This window comes from Lates calcarifer, linkage group LG1, assembly GCF_001640805.2.
Source record: "Lates calcarifer isolate ASB-BC8 linkage group LG1, TLL_Latcal_v3, whole genome shotgun sequence".
NCBI lineage: Eukaryota > Metazoa > Chordata > Actinopteri > Centropomidae > Lates > Lates calcarifer.
Window position 1 is genome coordinate 10,377,905 of NC_066833.1, and position 22,808 is coordinate 10,400,712.

At 39.8% G+C, this 22,808-nt stretch overlaps 1 protein-coding gene across 1 annotated transcript in view; it reads right to left on the reverse strand.

Moving 5' to 3' along the window:
* Positions 1–6,854: 6,854 nt before the first annotated feature.
* pth2ra (parathyroid hormone 2 receptor a) overlaps positions 6,855–22,808 on the reverse strand; it is a 32,823-nt gene continuing 16,869 nt past the window's right edge. The window contains 7 exon segments of the mRNA XM_018682288.1: positions 6,855–8,683; positions 8,685–8,723; positions 9,471–9,512; positions 12,139–12,277; positions 15,215–15,309; positions 18,741–18,807; positions 21,509–21,569. Coding sequence (XP_018537804.1) covers positions 8,336–8,683; positions 8,685–8,723; positions 9,471–9,512; positions 12,139–12,277; positions 15,215–15,309; positions 18,741–18,807; positions 21,509–21,569 — 791 coding nt within the window. The 3' untranslated portion in view covers positions 6,855–8,335.

The window sequence follows — 22,808 nt, forward strand, 5'->3', positions numbered from 1 at the left end:
CGTATGTCTCTCGCTTTTCACAGTATTCACCAGTACCTTTGTATAGAAATCAAATTACTGAACCGTGTTGCTATCTCCGTCTCTGTAACATACCACACGCTGAGCACACGTTGCTTGCTTCCCCTTTCTCTTTGTCTCATCATGTGCTTTTGTCATGGACGTTCTGAGAACCAGGGTTCAATCCATAAAAGCACGGAAATCATACAAATTATCAGGAGCAGTTTGAGATGGATATGTGGACAAGAAAGGACAATCAAATCTTCACTTCCTGCTTCCTTTTCCTTTCAAACTGTCGCTCTGAACCCAGCGTGCAGTCTTGTTAGTTTCTATTATTGAATGTACAAATGATTAAGAAGTTAACAAAAGATGTCATTATTATTAGTATTCTTAATATTCTTAGGAAGGAATTTGTCATTTTATTTGTCATATTTACAGCCATATTTAAGCTTTCACAGCCAATTTGTAGATGGTGGGTTTATTTACGTTTGTTATACAGCTTTTCTCATGAATGAACTGGTTGTCATCTATGGAGTGACTGCATTATTCCACAAATAAAACACTTGAGTACAGTGAGAGTAGGTTTTAATGTCAAACATTCTTCATGAAGGATGCTAGTTGCTGGAAGTCTGGGTTGTGGGATAAACCTGTAAAGTGAAAGGAGCTCATCATGTAACAGCAAAGAATGTGTTGAACTGTAAACTGATTCACAGTTCTGCTCAGCCTGTGAGGACATCCAACCTCTGATTGCACAGCCTCCACCCCCGAGCTTTAGGCATTTTTATATTATACTACTTCATATTTCCTGAAACAGAACTTGTGCTTTGTGTATCTATTTTCTCTACAGCTTTCTAACGTATGCGTCACTTCCAAAAGTTCCAGCTTTTCCCAAACACATTACACAGTTGAGGCCAATTTGGCTTAAGTGCAGTTGTTAACTGTGTGGTTTTACAGACGGTATCAGCAGAGGTGTGTGTTCTCTTACCCTGCAAAGAAAATTACATCTACAAGATCAGGAGAAAAAGTAACTTCTGTAGTTTGCATCACATTATAGCGAGAATATGTGAACCAGTTTGATTTTGAGAAAATGTGTGAAAAGGTGCTGTTGTCCCATCTGATGAACTTGTGTTCTACGTACATTGAATGTCTGTAGAAGTGTATGTGACATAGTACTGACCTTAGCGAGTAATTGTTAGCATCCTTGCCAATACACAGGAAGATTGCTGCTCTTATCTGGAATATTAAGAGTGTATTTACTGTAATAGCGAAGGCTAGCTCGATGCAATTTTCCCCTTTTTGTCAGTTCAAGGAAATTGTTACTTCCTCAACAAGGAGTGCATTATTAGCATCATTAGCTAGTAGGACTCATCCTTTGGGTACCGTGGATATCTGGTGTCACACTGACAGGATCCAGTATATATCCAGGATCAGGGTCAGGAAGAGAGACAGAGCTTTAATTAACCCCGCAGTGTGAGAGCAAACTTTCCTTCCTTGTTAATGCTGCATATAGTCTGTGCAACAACTTTACACCTACTGCATGTGTTAGGAGATTTGAGTAACAGCAGAGCACAGAACAAATGAATCATTTGTAGAGAAATACATGCTAGAAAGTGTCTTCTTAATTAAATGACTTGAGTATTTGTCTGCTGCTTGTAGTTTTATTGGAGCTGCGTTTTCACTGTTTTCACTCTGATGACATTTAATAGAAATGATTTTTATATTTTTATTGTAAAGACATGACCCAGTGTTGGTGAAAATGTGCTTGTCATTGGTCTCCTCTTAACCCCGTTCACCCTCTGTGTCAAGTTTAACCACAGGGTGCAGACTGTTTGAAGGAGTGTAGGACAGTCACCACCCAGCAACAAGTGTTATGAAGAAATAAAGCACAAGGCTCTTGTTTGATCTTAGAGCACAGGCCCAAAAAAAAGCTTTTCACAGCTTTTCAGTGGTGTGGTTCATCAATATGGAAAGAAATAGCAGCAGGCAAACAGCGTCAGAGGTGGAGTGAAATTGATTGTGAAGTGACTGACTCACACCTCTTTTGACTCAAAGTGAAACACTGACGTCAAAGAAAGAACGTTGGCATATAGATCGGCGTTCAGCCATTCACTGGTATGGGTTTGTGTGACAACGTACATGACTGCATCAAAACTCAATTTGCGGGCGCTCAAGTTGTTGCAGCTTTGGAGCCTGCAGAGTGAAGAATGATGAATTGATGATGATGTTCCTGGAGAGCAGGCCTGGCCAGCTTTTGTCATGAGGAGTCAAGGGTTGTCTGTCCCTGTTTTTCAGTCCCTGGGTGATGGATGAGATGCTCCTGCTGTGGGTGGGTGTGAATGATAATGACCAGTAGTTATATATCAACAAATGGGTTCTTATCGCTGCTTCTCAGAAAGCTCTCTGTTAACACCAACCTAAAGAAAATCTGTGTGCTGCTGGTGTCCTCTGTTTGTAATGCTCCCTGCACACACCAGCCTGCAACATCACAGTCACACATTTACTGTGTTGCGCTTTAGTTTCACTAACTCAGTTATAATATCATCGTAATTATGTCGAGTTATCAAGCACTGCTCTCCTAGTGTCAGATTATTGATCTTCCATTCATCTAAAACTAATAAAACTATGACACAACACTGAAGTACTCAGTCGCTGTGTATGTGCTGTGCTCTGTTTGTTGATGGGTTGCAGCTCGCTCAGACATGTCTGTAATAATAGCAGGACAAAGAGGACTGAGCACTGCAGAGGCTTTTAGACAGGGTTACTCCTGGAGAGGTGAAAAAATGACTTTAGAGAAGAGTGTTTGTGAGTTTCATGGATCTGGACAAAACCAAGTTACAGTGGCAGAGATAGTTTCTTAATTTGGATGCTGATTTGTCTTAGAATGAATGAATGGTAGATGCACTGAGTTACAGAGGCTAGTGGAGCAGAGACATGAAGTCATGGCTCTTTTTTATGCTGGATTTGTCATGTGGAGATTGCATATGCGTAACACACCTGCAGCTAAATTGTTCAATTTAAGTCCAATAGGGGCCCACGACGGGCATTTCACCATCATCCCGTTCCCCTTATTTTCACAGCTGGCTCATTGATTTCTTTAAGCTATATTTTTTCTGCCATGTTCCTGATTACTTCAAAACAACTCGTTTCTCTTTCACACTCATTTTTTGCTTGTCCGCCGTCTCTCCATCCTAACGACCAGAATGCTTTTTGTAGCTCCCCTGATGTTTCCCATTTTCCCATCTCTAAACTTGTTTATCAATTTACCATTTCCAAGAACTGATCTACATAGTCTTATTCAGCATGTGTTGCTCTGACAAACTCCAGCCAGTGGCCTGATCTCGCCTGGAGGCACATGTAAACTTTTCTTCTATTGTCTCAAAAGTAAAGATATGAGCAAAAGGCATGATGGTAGAATATAATCCTTCAAATGTTTTGCTTTTCAGTTTGTGGGTGCTTCATATTTATTCAGCCAATCTATGTATATGTCACGTTTGGTCTCTGGCACAAATATAAAAGTCTGTAGAAATCAGAATGGCTGTTTCCCCATTTACAGGTCTCATTCCAACAAAAATATTCTCACAGGTGTTCTCTGTGTTTGTCCCTGTTTGAATGAAAAAATGTAATTTGTGATGTCAGAGTGACCAAAATCTGTTCAGTTCATCCTTGAGTCCAACTTAATGTTCATGCCAAATTTAAAGAAATTCCCTCCAGGCTGAAATATCATGCTCACTAGAATGCGATGGACAGATTGACGGATGGACGGACAAGTTGGTACATAATGCCCTCAGCCACAGCTGCTGCTCACATGGAGGCATTGAAATTACTTTGGGAGCCTTGCAACTTGCATATCTTGGCCGCTCTGCAGACAACTTAATTATTTCTTTGAGAACACTGTGTTGACACAAGGAAGAACAAGCTAGCAAGTACGTGATTCATGTAGAGATCAGCTATTAAGTTCGAATAATTGACGACTGCAGAGAAAAGTTCTGTATCCCTCAGAGAGGTTCTTTTATAAAGTATATATATTGCTATAATTCAGTGATCTTGAGGGACTATAACTATATGGCATTGCTGTTTAGTACAGAGGAAGAAAATAGTGTTTAAGTAGAGAAAATGTGGGTAACACAATAAAAACTAAAAAGCAAAAGGCGAGTGATAATGAACAGTGTTAACAAATGTGTGAGCGAATAAAACTGAAGCTGTGCAACAGATGTAGAGGATGATTTTCATCATTCCATCTACACCAGGAGGAAGCTGTTAAAAAAAAAACAACAAATTACATGCCAGGGTAGGACATGCTGTGGCAGCAGTCATTCATCAGAAGCACTGTGCGCAAAGTGGCAATTACAGCCCAATGCAGGGCTTGGTTTTTGTTGGAGACCAGCCACACTGCCTTTGAAAACATGCCAATTTAGATTTTGTTTCATATCCCACCACCTTTTTTTGTTAATTCGACTTCCTATTTGTCTTGTTTATGCACTGCAGTCATCAACTTATGACCATAGAGGTCATTTGTTCTGAGAGTCTGCAGATGTACAATTGAGTGTTTTTTTTTCTAAACTGTAAATGTGTTGGAAGTGTGAGAATGAGATAAGATGAGGAAATTGTGGCACAGATAGGTCACACTGCTGATATTGGAAATATGTGTAGCCATGTTGATCTTTTGTGTGATGTTTATGTGGACACTACAAAGTTATTGATTCAAAGATAAATTGTAGTTTAGAACAAACCTTGTGATTTATTTGGGATTAATTATTCCCCTCGGCTTTAATTAATCTGTTTCCTCAATGTCTCACTTCATTCTCTCACCTCTGTAACTCATATATATAACTACTAATTATCAGGTCTTTCATTTATTAATACTTTCATGTTTTTCAAAGCTGTAGTAGGCATTGCATTGCAGCAGACATGTTAGCAGGTCATACCAAGAAAAGCCCAGGTGTAAGTGATGACATTACCTGTCGACCCTGATCAGTTTTCTCATCAGACTGTTCATCCACCATTTCTCACTGCTAATTTGTTTCTGTATGTAACATCACTAGAGGAGGAGGCTCCTCTCACCTCAACAACACAATTTAGCAGAGTAAGCCCACAGGTCAGATTGCATTAGATATACCTGAGTGTTTTCCTCAGTGCCTAAAGGAGCTGTTCAGTTTCCACTTAACTGTACAAACAGTAACTGTAAGAGGTCATCTTCAAATGCTGGGGAGGTGGTGATGGTGAGGTGATGTGAATTACTGAAAAACTGAAAATGGAACTTTTTGCAGTTTGCTTTGCAAACGAGTTTTATCTTTATTTAATGACTGCTGATTGGTTGGTGGATTAATTGGGGACATGGTCGATGTAAATACTATCTGAACTCTCTGGAAATGTGTTAGTCATGCATCACACATGGTCTCAACTCTGTTAAGGACGCAGGCTGTATCACATCATTATCTCGTTAGCGCAGAATAGTGGTGTTAATTAGCTGCAGTACTTTGCAAAGTACAGCAGCCTGCTGTAATTACCTGTTGCAAAAAGAACTGGTCAGAAAATCATCTGTAGTACTTACAGATCTGAGATAGGAATGTAGGTTCACAGCAATGCAGGGCACTCCATGTAATGTACAAGTAAGCTTCAAACAAAAAGCAAAACAGTGAATGATGATGCATAAAATGTTCCTATTTAAACTTGAACACAAGTTATTTTTTTGTGCCTTGATGTTGACTTGATATTTCAGATATTATACAGAAGTTACTGAGTTAGAGAGAGTTTGTTACTGCTTTGTTTTCAAATGAAGCTGACAAAATTCTCACGTTGTATATGTTGCAGTGAGCTGTGATTCATACTGTAATTAAAACAGAGCATGCAAATCTGTTATATTGCAACCAACTCTGCACACACGCTTAGCTCTTGTCAGTTATTTATTGCAGGCATACAGCCCAGGCCACTCAAACTTCTGCAGCTTCACCCAGCTCCTCATTATGGTGCAGCATCTCTCATACTGAGCAGTCCTAATTGGAGATGGAGACAAGAGCACAACATAAGTAATAAGAGGTCATACACCTCCCACCCCTGCTGCTTTGTTTGGAGGAGAATACTCTTGCTTCTAAAATCTCTGTCTCACACAAACAAACATATGGCTATTAAATACATCCTTGATGCTTTCAGTCTTGTTGCTTAACCAGTGATTTGATTCCTGGTATGTTGTGTCTGGGGACAAATTTCTGCAGCTGAGCTAATGCAGTTCATTTTTAGGTCTGCTTACAGTGCTTTAAGTGCCCAGCATCTATTCAAGCTGGGAACCCGACTCAGTACAAGGATTAATTATAACCTTGTCTTGTACATGACAGATTTGTCAGATGGTGGAGTCTAATGGATTTTAAAAACAGGGCAAGTTGCCAGGATTGTTGAGGGCATGTTACCTCACAGTGTGGTGGGTGTTGAGAAACACTCAATTGTTTTCACAACTGGTGTCTGGACATTTCTGAAGTGTAATAATTGCTTTCCATTACTCAGCCCAGCTCCATCAGCAGCGCTTTCCAGCAACGGTGCATATAATATGAGACATGGTGGTCCACAGGTAGCCTTCGTACGCCAGCCTACTCCCTGATAACTGAGCACACTTTGCAACCGCACACAGTTTGCTGACAGAGCTGCAGTGCTGTTTGTTATTTGGGGAGATTGCCTATTTTTTGGATTTTAGTTTTGATACAAAGTTCTTCATATGGGCAAGTGTTGCTTTGAATCAAACATTACTCCTGACCCTGCAATGTGTTGTAACTATTATTTCAAGTAAAGCGTGAAAACACTATTTGTCCAGCACATCCTGTTAACTCCCAGCTAGAGTATAGCTCAACACGTACTTGTTGAAAACATTAAACATTTATTAGGAGATAACAGAGAGGAGGGTAGGGAGGAAGAGTAGAAAGAAAAGGGAGAAGACACAAATATCACAGGGAAAAACAACCAACCAGATTAAAAAGAACCCTTTTCAAGTCCGTTTTTAAAGCTTGTGAGAGGCACATGAACAATAAAGATTCTATTTTTGTGACAAGCACAGCATCTTATCCACTGACAAACATGCAGGAACAAAGCATACATAAAACCCTTGAGCAGCCACAAAATGTAGCCCTTCAAAGTGAGCACAACAGTTGATTGTCAAAAATAGAAAAACCATGATTTTAATGCTGTCTTACCATCAAATTCGATGTCTCATAAAAACCGTAGGTGCTACTGCCTGTGACAGTTTTTGTGGCTTTGCTTACAAGTATAAACAAAGCAAGAAATATCAGCAGTTCAAGGTAATAAATTATAAATTATAAAAATGCACGTGTACATCAATCCATGCCTCGAAAAGCAAACTCCACACAGAAAAGCCCTGGGTGCACCGAGGTTCAAACCTGGAACCTTCTCGCTGTGAGGTGACAGTGTTAACCACTGCTCCACCGTGCCGCCCCCTTCCACTTCATTTTAAAGTCACAAAACTGAGTTCCTTTAGGAGCATGATTCTTCACAAAGTGGGCTGACAACTGACAACCAAGCACATCACAGCAGATCATCACAACACTGAATAAAGATAAAGGGATTCATCAGCAGGATGTATCATTGTCTTACTTGACAGATACTGTCATTCCTCTGGAACTGGGATAAAGCCAAAAGGACAGTCAGAATCTCCAGTAAATGGATGAAAATTACATCGTCTTCTGTATTTCTGAATGGAGCTTTGGTTTGTATGGAGAAAATGACGTACATTAATCTACTGTGCATTAATCTCCATGATCCAGGAGATGATTTTTATTCTACAGTTATCATGGTGGTGCTGCCACTGTTCTTATCAGCCTGCTTTTCATGTGTACGTTTCTGTATCGTATTTTTTTTTATCATTGTCCTGTGTGTGACTCATGTTAAATACAATTATGGTAATAGCAGGAAAAGTACACTTTACCGGAAATGTTGAAATAACCACCACAGCTGCACTCGTCCGCAGCAGCACATTTTTCAAGCTGCCGAGTGGCAGAGGGCACTGTGGTGTTGCCCTCCCCGAGAAAAGCAAAGGGTGACTGGTTTAGTCAATAATTCAGCTTTTTTTTTAATTCACAGACATCTGCAGGTGCTTCTCAAGCTTCTGAAGCTGATAAGCCGTTGTCTTCACTGAGTGGCTCAGTGCTATAGCCGACAGCTGGCTGAGTTTTTCAGTTGCATTACACCCTCAGGGCACAAGGCTGCACCTCGCATCCATGTCTCCTGTAAATCATACTCACACACGGACAATTCCTATTACATTTTTACATTTTTAATGACATGAGGCTGGGTTGGCACAGCTCCACCTGCATCTACCTGCAGTAGATGACGTCTGCTACAGCGCTTCCTCCTCATCCTCAGCTGCTACACTCGTATTTAGAACGCGCACATTTTCCTTCAGGGAGATGTCATCCACCTGCTTGGGGCCACTGTCCTCAGGGTCTTCAGGTATGGACGGGTCTGAGTTACTGATTACGTAACCTGGGAGAGTGGCGTGCATGCTGACCAGAGGGGGACCCGTGTTCCTATAACCACGGCTTGAGACAAGCGTGGTGGAGCGTGTGGAGGGCACACCCCCAGCCAGGTGGGACTGACTGCTGGTGCTGTTGTTGTTGAGGCCAACGACCACTGAGCCGTAACGGTAACGGCCACAGATTACGGGGCCCTCCCACTCAAAGGCCAGGATTCCAGCGTGTCCATGTTTTCTTGATCTCTGTCTGGACCTGCGGGGTTGGAAGGGACAAAATTATCAGTACAACACACTGGAGTCATGTTTTTGGCCAATGTTACACACACTAAAAGATTTTTTAAATCTTAACCAATGTAGATGTTTTGTTCTTATAGTGTGTCTCGAAATCTCGCACGGTCAAACTCGACTTCAGACGTCTGTTGTTTAGGTCTGGTTTGGTCCCAACCAACTCCTAAGAAAGGCGCCATGGTAGATGTACAGTTTTCTGAGGGCAGGCTTATGAAAAAGATTAAACTCTGAACTCCAGCGTGTGGGCTGAATGACAAACGCTTAAAGCTGCATACAGCCACAGTGTAGGGTGTTTTTGCTGAGACCCTTTCACATTACACGAGTTGTTTATTACAGTTGTAACATCAAAATGAAACGATGCTTTATGGAGCTGTGACTCAGTAGAAAATATCCTCTGTTCAATTTGGAGTTGTCTGAATTCCAGTCACTCGGATAGATCTCGTAGGATGAAAGGAGTGCTCCACAGGATACCATACAGATCACAAGAGGCAAGAGAAATGGCAGCGCCAATTGCCTGTTGAGAGCACTGAATACAAAGTGTGTAACACAGCAGAGGGAGTCAGAGAAAGAGAATGACTCATGTACAAGTACATTAATTGACAAAAACGTCAATGTCACGTTCTGCCTGCATCAGCCAGACCCTTGATTATGTGTTTCACTGGAGTAATTTTCTGATGGTTATTTCAGTTTGAAACCAGAAGTGTTCACTCACCTCTCCATTGCAGTAGCAATAGATAATGGACACAAAGAAACCCTGAAAAGAAGTCGACATACAAATTGTGAGCGCAGATCACAGTGGAAGTCAAGTGAGAACAAATGTGTAGTACATACAGCATGATCATTTATCTAATGTCATTCTTATCTAAGTACAATACAAACAGTGTCTATTAGCAAATAAAGATGATTGTCACCGACTTTCATCTCTTTGCTTCCATTTGTAACATATTAAAAATAAAACAGAACAGGAAGAGAGAAACATACCTCTCTGGTTGCCTGGCACTAAATCTACAGTCTAAATAAACACAATGTGCTCAGCTGCCAGAGAATTTCATACTCGCAGACATTTAATAAGAATGTATGTACCACACAGAGAAAAACAGCAACGCTAATAACTTCTTTATTACAGTTCATTCCAGTGTGAAAGTCTGATTGAACAAACTGTAAATCAGTAGTTTCAGCCTGATAAATGATTCTGCCATTAAAGCAGGAAGAGGGAAAGAGGAAATGATTGACAATAAGTAAAATTTGAAAAAAAACATCCCTCTGAAGGGAAGTGGTCCATGACTAATATGAGAGGAGGACATTGTTGGGTACAACAGAGAACGACCTTGGACTCTAGATTCATTCAGATTCAAGCATTATGATTTCTGTTTTCTCCTGTGGTTAAAGTCAGACTGTGTGTATGACTCATACAGGGCCACAAATTCAATTAAATCATTCACATGTGCCACAAAACAAATCCTCTCAGTCTGAGTCTTTCTTCTAATGAGGCCCAGTAATCTAAAAAAACACAGCAGACCTGGGTCAGAAAAGAGAGGGTTAGGAGGAACAGGAGGTTAAGAGGAGCCCAGTAAATGATTTCAGCTCCAGGACTTTATTCTCTCCTGGCTTTAGTCCCACACAGACTATAAATTTGTTTGCAGCTCAGATTTAACTTATTATACAAGTCAGCTGTGCTTTTCCCTGTAAATATTTCATGTCCCAGAAATTACCTATGTTTTTTTAAAAGTCTCAGTCTGAACAGATGTGCTTTTTTTTGATGTTGTATCATGTGCTTTCATTCACCATTTTAGCACTTTAAGCACAAGCACAAAACTCCCAAAGCACATTGCTGAAAGGGACGTCGTTGAGCGTCCACTTCCATCTGACATAAGGCTCCACACTCGTTCCGTAGCTTGTAATTACTCGTCCAATAGATTTACTGGGTTTACCAGGATTTTAGTTGTTGGTAAAGGCAGTCACAGAAATCTGGGGGCTGTGTCACCAAGCAAGATAAGTATGGTTCAGTGAGGTAAAGTCTGTATGTGATATATCAATGTTTAAAGAAGACTTAATATATATGAAGATAAGATCAACTGAGTGTGTAATCTGTTTTTTTAACAGACAAAGGCCGTTCTCTTCAGGCACATCCCGTGTTTTTTGAACTGCATCTGTTGAATGGAGTGATATAGATGAGGGGTTTCTGACACATCAGGTGGCGCAGTGTAATCTCTCCTCTCACTTTGGGATAAAATTGTGCTTTTGTTGTGTCTCTGGCCACCATCACAAATGCAAGCACAGAGTGATTTTTTTTTTTGGATTTAATTGGCAGAGGAACACCCACAGCCCCCTCACAAAAAAACCCATTCATGTGTGTGTTGGAATCAGATTATATGTTCACAAAGTAAATATTAAGCCAATATGTGTCATTCTTCCTGTTTGTGAAGACATCACTCTGTACTCTTTAGAGCTCGTCATGTTTTCATGTATTTATCCAAATGAGGAGCCATCAGTGACTCATGTCTTAGCATGAAAATGACTGGTATGGTATTTGTTTATAGGCTTGTTAAAATGCATTAAGTTTCCAGTTCTTGACCTAAATGTTGAGTAACTGAAAACCATCATAGCCCATCTACTCAGTGCAGCAGATAAATCAGTCAAAATACAGCGTAAATTGATCAAGCGTCTATTATTTCATTTGTTTAATATATGCTCTGTATTCCTTGTTTTTGTTTTAATGTCTGACACAGTCTGATATGACTTAACATTAAGCAGCCATGTCAGTGCACTTGCTAAAATAGAGCAATGGAAAAAGCACTTAAGAGCAATTTAATGTGTTTGTCTAAACCGCTCAAACTGATCATTACTGGGAAACAGGGCCATGGTAAATTACATATTATTGTAACTAATGGCTGAATGGATGATGTGCAGTTGCCAGGAATTTGAGACCAGGCTGAGAAAAAAAAATACATAAGAGGTGCTGACAAAGTGAGTGCAAGAGAGTGCCCTGGTACTGTAGGATCAGTAGTGAATTTTATCTGAAGTGAATAATCGTTTATAAAGTATGTGTTACTGCTCATCTCAGAGCTCGTGTAGTGCAATTTGAATTGCTCTATTCGTTTTAATGGGCCAAATTATGACACAATCTCATTATCAAGCTGCTTCACTGAATAACAAAGAGTCTTAATTCTGACACTGACAGTCACCCAGAGTCATTTACTGAGATCTCAGTCTTAAGCTGGTCCGTGCTTGTGCGACTAACTGCCTCGTGCACAGGGACAAACAGTGAGTTCAGCTTCAGGACAGATTTTTACATCATGTAATAGCGACTGTGGTGTTACCAAGAAATGATGAAAAGAGTTCATCTTATATTACTGCACTGAAAAGAGCACAGAGAGTACCTGAAATGAGTTGAAGAACAGCTCACAGTACATGCGAACCTCCCAGCTTTGTCCGTCAACTGTGTGAGGCATCCCCACAAAGACGATGTAGTGGATGCCAAACACCAGCACTAACACAAGAGTGGACTTTGCCAGTTTCCTGTGGAGACACACACACACACACATAAATATATATACAGAGTAGAGTTCCACTGCTTATCAATATACCAATATTATATAGAACAGTAATCACTGAATGTAAGAAAGTAGCAAAAGTAAGCATAATGTTTCCTGTGGGACCCCATAACTGGAGACTGCTGTGTGTGTACATTAAGAAACACTAAAGGTTACAGTTACATTATAGTGTGATCTAATAAATGCTAAACATGGGAACATAATGCACACATCAGAGGAAGACAGATCAGCAGCTAATTGGTTTTATGTTTAGCAGGGTCATTGCTTTTAATACTCCACATACTGAGCTCAGTGGTGATTCCTGTGGTGCCACGCTCACATTCCTTCCACAGATTGTTAACGAGTCTCCTGGCTTGGATACAGAAGCACAGGAGAAGATTTCAAACTCGTCCTTGAGGGAGTTTTGCTATTGATTTGAGAAGAATTGCCTCCTCAGCTCTGTAGCTACTAGACTACAGGACTGAAGTGCAGGAACAATTTCCTGTTCAGGATTGATGTTAGGGAAACCTGCATTATGCAGTAAATCCTGCAGCAAACTCTGGGTCTCCAAAGCATATGTGTAACAACTTTTTTATATTTAGCTTCAGTCAGAACTGAGGCAGCTCATTTGAGCATTTAAATTGAAATTTTTCTGTAAAGTCACTTTTTCTCCAGAGACTCTTTCTCAGCGCAAACACATATTTTTAGTTGAGGCATCTTAAATGGTTTGACGTTCAGTTTTGGAATTTTAATGTAATCCAAGACAGCATTATGTCCACGCACAGCTGAGTGTGCCTTCTGCATGTGAAACACTTGTGGCCTTAATATATAATATATTAATATAGAAATAAGAAAAATTATTTAATAATATTGTAGACTGCACCTACTGTCAGTTCAGCATATAACACATGTGGACAGTAACTCTTATACAATATGAAACAGATGAGCTTATCCTAGCTGCTAATTTACATTCATATGCATTCATCTCTCTCGTGTCCAAACACAAATCTCAGTGCCGCTCAGCCATCAAGCAAGCGCAGTGAAGACTCAGACAGCCCTCCTGAGGAAATAATTCACAGAGCTTAATTTCCTCCTTTTAATTTATGGAGACCATCTGGGCTGTATCTACAGTAGCAGCAGCTTGAGGCATAACCTGACAGAGGTGACGGTTCCTTTAGGAAAAGGAAGTTTGTAGTTTTTTGTCCTTTCGTCTGCAGAAGGAATTGGAATATCTGCGCTCCCTTACAGTTCAGACGAAGGCAGTGTTTTCATGTAACTCTTCCTGGGAGGAGAGGCAGTATTTTGTAGCCTAGTACATCTCTGCTGGGAATGTAGGGAATCCTGTGTAGACATATTTGCTTCCAGTCACCAAACAGAATCACAGAAATGTTTAACATTTAATAATCCTACATTATGTCCAGCCAGGAGGGGAAACTGACTCTTGTCCTTCCTTCAGCTAAGACAATAATACCATGTGACAGCTCTAAATTGTCACATGCATATGAATTTCAGTTTACTATTATATGATAATTTCATTAAATCTCATCCAAACATTATTTTGACCGAGCCACAATGCTAAATACCTGCGTATTATTTTAATTATGCAAGAGAAAAACGAATCATAATCCTACATTATTTATGGTAGTGTTGACCCACAGGGCTGAAAAAGAAAAAGCTCCGTCTCCCTCTCTTTGCATTTCTGGTTTCAAAGCAGAAACAAGCATCAGCCTGGTAATATCAGGCAATCAAAGATGCAGTTTCCAAACAGTTCTAACATCATTTAGCATTTAACATTTTTTGACTGAAGTTCAAAATCAAATTTAATCTTGTTTTGACTCGTTTTTTTCCTCATTACTCATCTGTTTTGCTTCCACAGCATCCATGGTAAATGCCTTTGAGGCTTTGAGGCTTGTTATTAAAAGCCTTAGAACTTAACATTTAGTTAGAGTAGCTACACCTTTACTTGAATGTTGAACTGAAACTCAGCACACCTGTAATGTCGCTAACTACCTTTTATTACACTGCACACAGTAGATCAAAGCTGGACCAGGAGGTTGCTGTGAAACCTGTGATGGATGTTTACAAAAGTTTTATTGTAATAATTTGACCTGTTTTCTATATTCACTTAGATTTTTTTGAATGTAGGAAATGTGCTGGATTTGGTGTACATTCATCTTCCAGCATGGCCTCCATTTTACTGCACCTGATCACTAATCACAAACCAGCCTCGCTCACAGCATTCAAAACAGCTTCTTGGATAATACACTGTAATTACAGTGTTTTTATCTGACACACTGCTGCCAGCATCAGCGGGGGAGAATAATAGTGATAATTGCAGATGTGAAAATGCTAAAGTACATTATATCCATGCATCTGTGCATGTGTGTGTTTACTCATTTATGTACTGTATGCACATATGGGACTGTGCATTAATCTCTAATTTGACAGATGGATTAGCATGAAAGAAGTAAATGTAGTATATGTTAATAAAGCTCAATGAAAAAATTACAGTCACAGATAAATATGAAAAAAACTATTTTAAGTTGAAAGGATAAATCTGGTGATACTGTGCATGTGTCAATTTCACAATAATCCCATGAGAAGATGAAACAAATATTGTCAGAGCAGATCTAACTTAGTCCTTTGTTTAGGGCTCTGTTGTTGTCCCAGAAGCCACACCGTGAACGCTGGGTGACATGCTCCTGTTATGCAATTAAACTGTTTACAGGGTGGGGAGGGCAGAGAGCGCTGACAGATGGCTTCAGCATTGCAGATTTTAACTGCGGCTCACAAATGCTACCAAGGTGAACTTCAGGATTTCATATTCGCAGAGGCAGCTGACAGCCTGAGCATAAAGTGAAAACAGATTGATGACAACTGAGTGAATGAGTGGTGCTACACATACAGTCAGTTCAGTACAAACCTGTACTGTTTCCTGGTGTCGTATCTCCCCGCGTTGGTCTCTCGAATTTTAGTGGCCAGCACGCGCACAATGTTCACAAACAGGACAAAGTTGAGCTGAAACAGAAGGAAAAAAGTAGGAATGAACATCAATGTTATTTTAACTGGAACTGTACATCAGAATGTCACAGCCTGCTAACTAAAACATTCATTTTAGCTTTAAATTGTAACAGCACTGTATCCGACTTTCTGTCTTTAAGAGATCAGTCTCTGCACATTTGTTGCAGCATTTTCAAGTATATGAAACGGAGTAGGGAAGAAAATAAGCATCGAGTAGCTGCACATTAATTTGCCAAGTTCTGGGATTTCTTCTCAGGGACTTTAATGAGACTGGGAAAAAGTCATTTGAAAGATGCAAATTGAAGCTTATGTATTCTGCAGCCAAAGACCTGAACCCATGAATCTATATCCTTTCAATCCTATGTGCCACTTGGATGAGCCTGAAAGAGAATACAGTGACAGATACAGCTCCAGAATACACAATACTCTGTATGCAGATGTAATCTATATGCATGTACTGTAGGTTTAATCCAGACATGAAAGAGCGTCTTTGATTCTCAACATTTTACCTAAAGTCAGAGCTCCTCTGCAGTCAGTCAGTAAATATCTGTTCATCTTTCCTTCATTACTGCTTTGCTTGACACTATCAAGGAAGAAATGCATCACTTGTAATTGGAATACAAATTAATGACAGTGTGCTATCTGAAGATGAAAACCCAGAAAACATGTCACTTTGTGTGATGCGAGGAAATAGTAGGATTTATGCTGTAAACACACATACAGCTCTACATAATTACATCTGCAGAGATGTTGGCCCTCAAGGACTGTGATGACTATTAATACCAGTGGAATGATCGCGTCTTTGTAAATAACATAAAATCACACACTTGACACCTCAGCCACCAAGCTTATGAGACGTCTCTTCTAATATCTACTAATATAACATGATGTGACAGGTGTTTGGCGAGGAATTTAAAGAGATATTAATCCATTATGAATTGGCTTTCAGTACATCTCAACTTCTTATCTTGAGCTTGAGACACACACACACACCACACACACACACACAAGTTAATCTCACTTTTGTTGCTACATAGACTTGAATTTATTTCCTGGAGTCTGCTTTTTTCAGATGGCCTCAGCACTGTTGATAGACATGATGAGCCGCCTCTTAAGTCCCCAGAAACACACGAGACAGACACACTGTCTCAAACTCACTGTGTTGAGTAGTTCATTAAACACATCAGGAATTATTTGCTGGCCTATGATTTAAATCATTAATAGAAATCTGAACTGTGAAAGTGGAATATTGGCCAGGAAACGTAGTACCAAAGTGGCAAGAGATATTTCTGTGTAACCAGATCATTCAGTCTTTTCTCACACCCGCTGAGTCCTTTAATACTCTGTTGCCCATGAAGTTGGAATAAAATATTTTTTTAGCTTTTCTCAGGAAATGATTCTGACAATGTGATTTATTCTTGATAGATAAAGTGTATATCTTCTCAAAACAAAATTGGTAACTGGGTCTCAGTATGTAATCATTGCACCTGGTTACTGATGCGTATAAATAGGAATAAAAAGAAGAATGTGTCTGAAAAAATGATTCCAACTTTATAGGCAACAGTGTAGTTTCCATGGGATAATAATTACTGAGATTTAGAAATGTAAAATTGACTTCAGAGCAGAGGTTTGTGGTTTTTACTTCAGTTTGTTGTCAGAGCAGCTAATCACAGCACAGACCAGAACGAAGGTCTAAGTTCTGGGTTCTCAGTTGTTTTGAAATGTTATAATAAAGTAGAAGTAACTCATTGTGTTCAGTGTGTGAGAAGTGTTGAAATGAATTTTCATGTAAATGGCTTTACTCCTGCAGGTCTGCTCTCTTCCTGTATCCTCATGAGATGATGTGTTCCAGGCAGCAGTGCATTAGTCCTGATAAAGCAGTGCTGTCTTTGATTAGAATTTGCAGGACATTTTTCCCGATGCTGCTCAGTGGGCACTTACCCCGTGCAGCAGACAGGCACAGCCCACTTAAGTCACAACATGTCTTTCAACAAGTGTATAATTTCTGAGTAGTTTGATCATCAAGTCAGAGCGTCTGTGGTTCTCACAGCACGACACTGCACTGAACAAAAAGTCTTTCTTTATCTTCCCTTTCCTTAATTTGTGTTTTTTCTGTCATGCTCCGATGCTGACAGACAGACTGCCTTTTTGTTAGTCCTTACTGGTTTTCAGGATTTGCATGGGCAGCAAATTCTGTTTCTGCATCCCACAAAGCTCATTTGACGACAGATGAGAGAATGAGCAGGTTTTACATACTAATAACTTAACACTTTTTCTAACATGTAAATACACATTAATATTAAGTCATCCACTGGATGTTTCTATACAGCTTACTTGCTGATGCGCACACACTGTGAAATTCCTGTGGTGTACGTATATGAATATTTACTGGAAAGAAAACAACATTTGCATCTTAATAACCATTTCTGCATAAGTTAATAGATTATGCAGAATAATAACAGACAGGGAAAACTCCTCTCTTATTGATGATGTATCTCAACACTATTCCTTCCTTTGCAGAAAAGGCTCAACCAGCTGCAAGGTTACTCTCTTTTCTTAGGGTGAATTCAACTCAAATGGCGTTTTCTGTAGTTGGCCGTGCATTGGTATGGTGCTTATTACACAATGAATTTGTTCATAAACACACAGATATACAACACGCCTACACATCTCTTCACCTCACCACTAGTTGAAGGCCTATGTTTGTTGTCTCAGTGGAGGAAATGTTGCGAGGATGCATCAGTTATACGATTCACAGAATGATGATGGCGATTTTAAGGAACAAACAGAACCACTGACTCAGGTCTATTAGGAATTTAATCCCAAATGTGAATGTCTTAGAAACTCTTAACCCTAAAAAGGAGATGAAGTGCACAACAGGCCATGTCACACAGGAGAACATAGAGTATGTGGGATGAACACTTAACTGTGCTGTTTCTATCTATTTCGTCAGATCTTTCTAGAATCTCTGAGCTACACTGATCATCAAACAGTTTGCCTCTCTCCAACATAACTTCAGTCCCATGTGTAGCTGCAAACTGAAACTTCACTTATGCTTCAAAGTGCACTGTGGCTGAACAAAGACACTGGAGGAGCTGCTGCTGAAGAGCTGCTGAAGAGCTGCTTCTGCTGCGTGGGCGGTGGTAAAGTAAATCCACCATGCTCAAGGGTTGGGTTAAGAATGTCTATATTGGTGCCATTACTGAACTTTTTTCCAATACCTTACTCTGGGGAATATAAACATGCAAAGGCAGAAGTATTCAGAAAGTTAAAGTACCACACAGTAACAAAAACACACAGCTGAGAGAGGAAGCTTGAAATTAGCTGACAGGAGCATTACTTTGTATATTTACTCTCATATCTTAGCAAGCTGCATTCCCACGTAGAGCCAGAAAATAACAAGCTGTCTTTCACACTCACACTCTTACCCCAATGGCTGTCAGGATGGGAACCTGGTAGATCCACTTAATGTTTCCAGCACTTAACTCCCAACATCTGCAGTTGACACAAACAGAGACGAAGTCAGAGAAGCAGGAAAAAAAGGAGCAGAGCAAAACAGAAGGTGGGTGGTTTTATTCAGGGGACACCTGGAGGTGCAGAGAGAGATGAAACAGACTGAGTAGTAAATTGGAACCAAATAAACAATTAAACTCAGTGTGAAGGGGAAAAAATGAGGATAGGGAAAACATTTTAGTTAGAAGTTATTCAAACACAAACACAGACTTTTTGGTTTGTCAAGGGAATCCAAGGAAAAGGTCTCAGAGGGTGAACTGGAAAACAGATGTAAACAGAGGCAGAACTACTGGGAACTTAAAGATGGACAGTGAAAAAAGCAGTTACCACACTTACAGACAACTTAACTAAATGGCAAATGCAACACTGAAGAAGTATTTTACAGGTTAATGTCACTTTTCTTTTTCTCTTTTCCTCTGACATTTTAAATTTGCAGTTTTATTACATTTTCAGTTCAAATTTCCTATTTTTAATTAATACAAATTGTAGCTTTTTCTACTGTTAAGTTTTATTTCAGGTATTCAGTTATTAAATTATACTGTCAACAAATTCTATTTCATTGTCTTTTTAATTAAATGCCCTTGCTGTTAATTATTTTCTATTTTCTCTTTTTTACGTGGTGGAAAATTTTCACATTATGCTCACCAATCTTAGATGGAAGTGAAACAAATACTGGTGGGACTGTGTCATCTGTGTATGTCACAGTGAAGTGTAAATGAGTTTGGCTTGACGTTCTCTCCATAAGAACCATTCAGTTGCACGTTAGAAATGATTTTTTAGTTACAAACTTCAAAGGAAACCTTCCATCATAACACAAACATGTAGCTTTCCACGTCGCACATGTTCCAGAGGATCATGCAAACACGATCATGCAGTCGTATCTCAAACACTGAGCGTGTGTGCATTTTATGCATACATCCCTGATGTATTGTGGGGCATAGAAGCAGGGAACCTCCTGACTTTGCATGGCTGCTGTTAGTTCCTAAATGTTCAGGTGAGGTGTTAGAATTGGAAGAGTGAAAGTAAGTCAGCTGTAAAAATTTCACCCACTGAAATGTCAAATGCTGCTGCACCATGCTGTTAACTAGAAGAAACAGAACATGTTTTCCATTCACTCACTACAGTGCAAAGCTGATTATAAGCCACAGTGTCAGCGACCACAGAACAAGGGAACACTAGTCTCATACAGATGCTTGTTTTGTTGAGGTGCTGTTTTTCTGTTTACACAGATTTTCCTATTTTCCAGGCCACTGATTGTAAAACGACCTCTGCTTTACTGCCAGGAGAACAACAGTGTATGCAGGGCTCCCACTGTTGTTTACAGAGCAAATACTGTAATTCCCCTAAGCCCTGTGGTGGTTTGTTAGAGTATAAGACAAAGCTACAGACACAGGAACGTCAAATAAATACTGTAATATGGTTTGGAAAACGCTGACAAAGGGATGAGGATTTAGGTGAGATTTATGGTCAGAGAAGGGAGTGACAAAACAGAACCACCACTGCTACTGCTTCATATTACCTTATTTACAGACACACTATGGACAGTTTATAACTTGGGACATGGGAAGAGCAACCAGAGTAGGTTTCCAACCCACAACCCTCTCCTGGTGTAAAGCAGGAGTGTCTCCAGCTTTTCATAGTCGGTGTGTTTCATGGGAAGCTTTAGAGAAAATAAAATTACTGCCTTCACTTCAGTTTCACCAAAAGACTCTGAATATTATTAGGGACAACTTTCACTCAGCACCTCCTTTGAAGATTATGCAACTTAGAAGGTTATATGGGATTCTCACTTTTACAGACTGAGAAAGAAGAGAAAGTCTTCGACTTAAGACTCTTGATTGGTTGTTGGTAACTTCCTGACAGAAAGAAGTTTGTTGTATTTGGCTGCATGGCATGAAAAAGTGAAACATAAATAAGAGGGTTCAGCATTGGTGGTGTTTGTGACTGTAAGTGCTTTCGCTCTGCATGTTCTGCTGGATGATGCTTCGGGGAGTCTGTCCTGTAAAAACTGAGCCCAGTGTCGTCCATCGTGGACTTTTGCTCCGTGGCTGTTTTTTAATGGTTTGGTTTTGTTCCAGGTAAAGGAAATATTAATTTTAGTGGTACAGATTCCTGTTTTAACATGACTCTATCCCTGTTCACAAAGCGAGGTGCATAAAGAAATGGCTCTCTGAGTTTGATGTGGAAGAACGTGACTAGCCTCCAAAAAGTCCTGATCTCAACCCCGTCCAACAGCTCATTGTGAGCTGGGTCTTATTGCGGTCGACCTCATTATAGGAATGGAAGCCTCCCCAGAAGAGTGGAGGCTGTTACAGCAGCAGATTAATGTTCACAGCTTTGGAATTAAATATTAAGCAATCACACATGGGTGTAACGTGTAGTGCCCACATGCTTTGTTTAGATGTCCTTACATGACGATTTCTACATGAAAATATCCACTTAGAAACATTTATTCAGACTTACATTGTGAGTCAAATCATGCAGGTGTAACTGGATTTCCCTGATCAGTCAAATGTCACCACAATTAAGCACTAATGATACATGCTCCTTTTGTGTCTGTTGTCATGTTAATTTTCAAGCCTGTCCTTTAGACTTGTTGACCTTTTCTAAATCTTGGTGTCTTGTAATGTTTTTGATATGAAGGAGGAGCTGCAGATACACACAGTTTGACTCGGACTCTCACCTAGCATCTGCTAGTGTTGCTCTGACAATCGCCCACACGGCCACGAAAACAGCTGGAACACCTGAAATTACACAAAACAAACAATGAGCTGTGCTGTTACAATGATGACAGTGGTTTGTTTACCTGATTCACAGGTCACGTTTCACAGTCCCACTTTATTAGCTTGACATCATATTCTATATGTGCTAATGGAACAGTGTTCATCCTTATCCTAATGTTGGACTGACACTACAGTGACTCCGCATGGTGGGATGGGCCCAGGCTAGCTGGTTAGCATGCTAACTTCAGTAAAGGAAAAGAGGTGATAGAAGCAAAACGAGAGTGAACACTGCTGGAGACGGCGTTTGGAGAGTAAAGGAATTAAATTTGATGTTGAACTTGCAACATTTCTCCTAAAATGGAAACAGCTGCTAATGCTAACATTAGCAATAGCAATAACTTAAAAGTCACCATGACCCAGTTTCGCTGGCAGCTTCTATTAAAGAACCAGACTCAGGATGAGCATTAACTCCTGTAGGGACTGTGTGAAAATCACTGGATGAAGACACACATACACACATCATTTCACATTCAGGCATCATAATAGACCACCGTGCTATCCACCAGCATTCATTTCCTGGACCTGCACATCCCAGGTACTGTATTTAATTATCTAGCACTTAGAAAGTCAAGAAGCACAACTTCCCAAAGAAACGTTTTTTTTGCGTCGGCTGTCATTGATTCCACTGTCACTCCACTTTTGTTCCATTAATTTGTTCATTATAAAAACACTTCCTGACAATTTGCAAGCATAGATTTGATTTGTTCTAATTTATTAATCAGGGAACTTATCAAACAGTAGCCCAAGACTGGCACACTGCCTGTCTGTATCAATTTTGAATGTGTTTAAACTGCATTTACATTTGCACTTAAAAGAGGCACAGCGTTTGGTATCCTTGGGGAGTTTTAGGAATAAGCTTTCAAATGGTATTATAGATAGAAAAGCAAGATTAAAACAGTCTCTAGGAGGCAGTGGGGATTCAGTATCTGTAGGAGCCAAGGGATTAGAGTCTGATCCACCACTGTAACAAAAAAAAAAAAAAAAAAAAAGAAACTTCATACCACAATTCAGAAATTAGAGTGACAGGATTAGTTTTGTCTCTAAAATCATCAGCTGTACATTAATGAAGCACACATTCTGTTGCCATGGCTGCAAGATTAACAACCTTGTAATCTAACAAGGAATATAAATTGCATTTATCATAGCGTCCTGAATATACGCCCTCTCAGCAGAACCGACTGCATTAGATTGTGATTATAA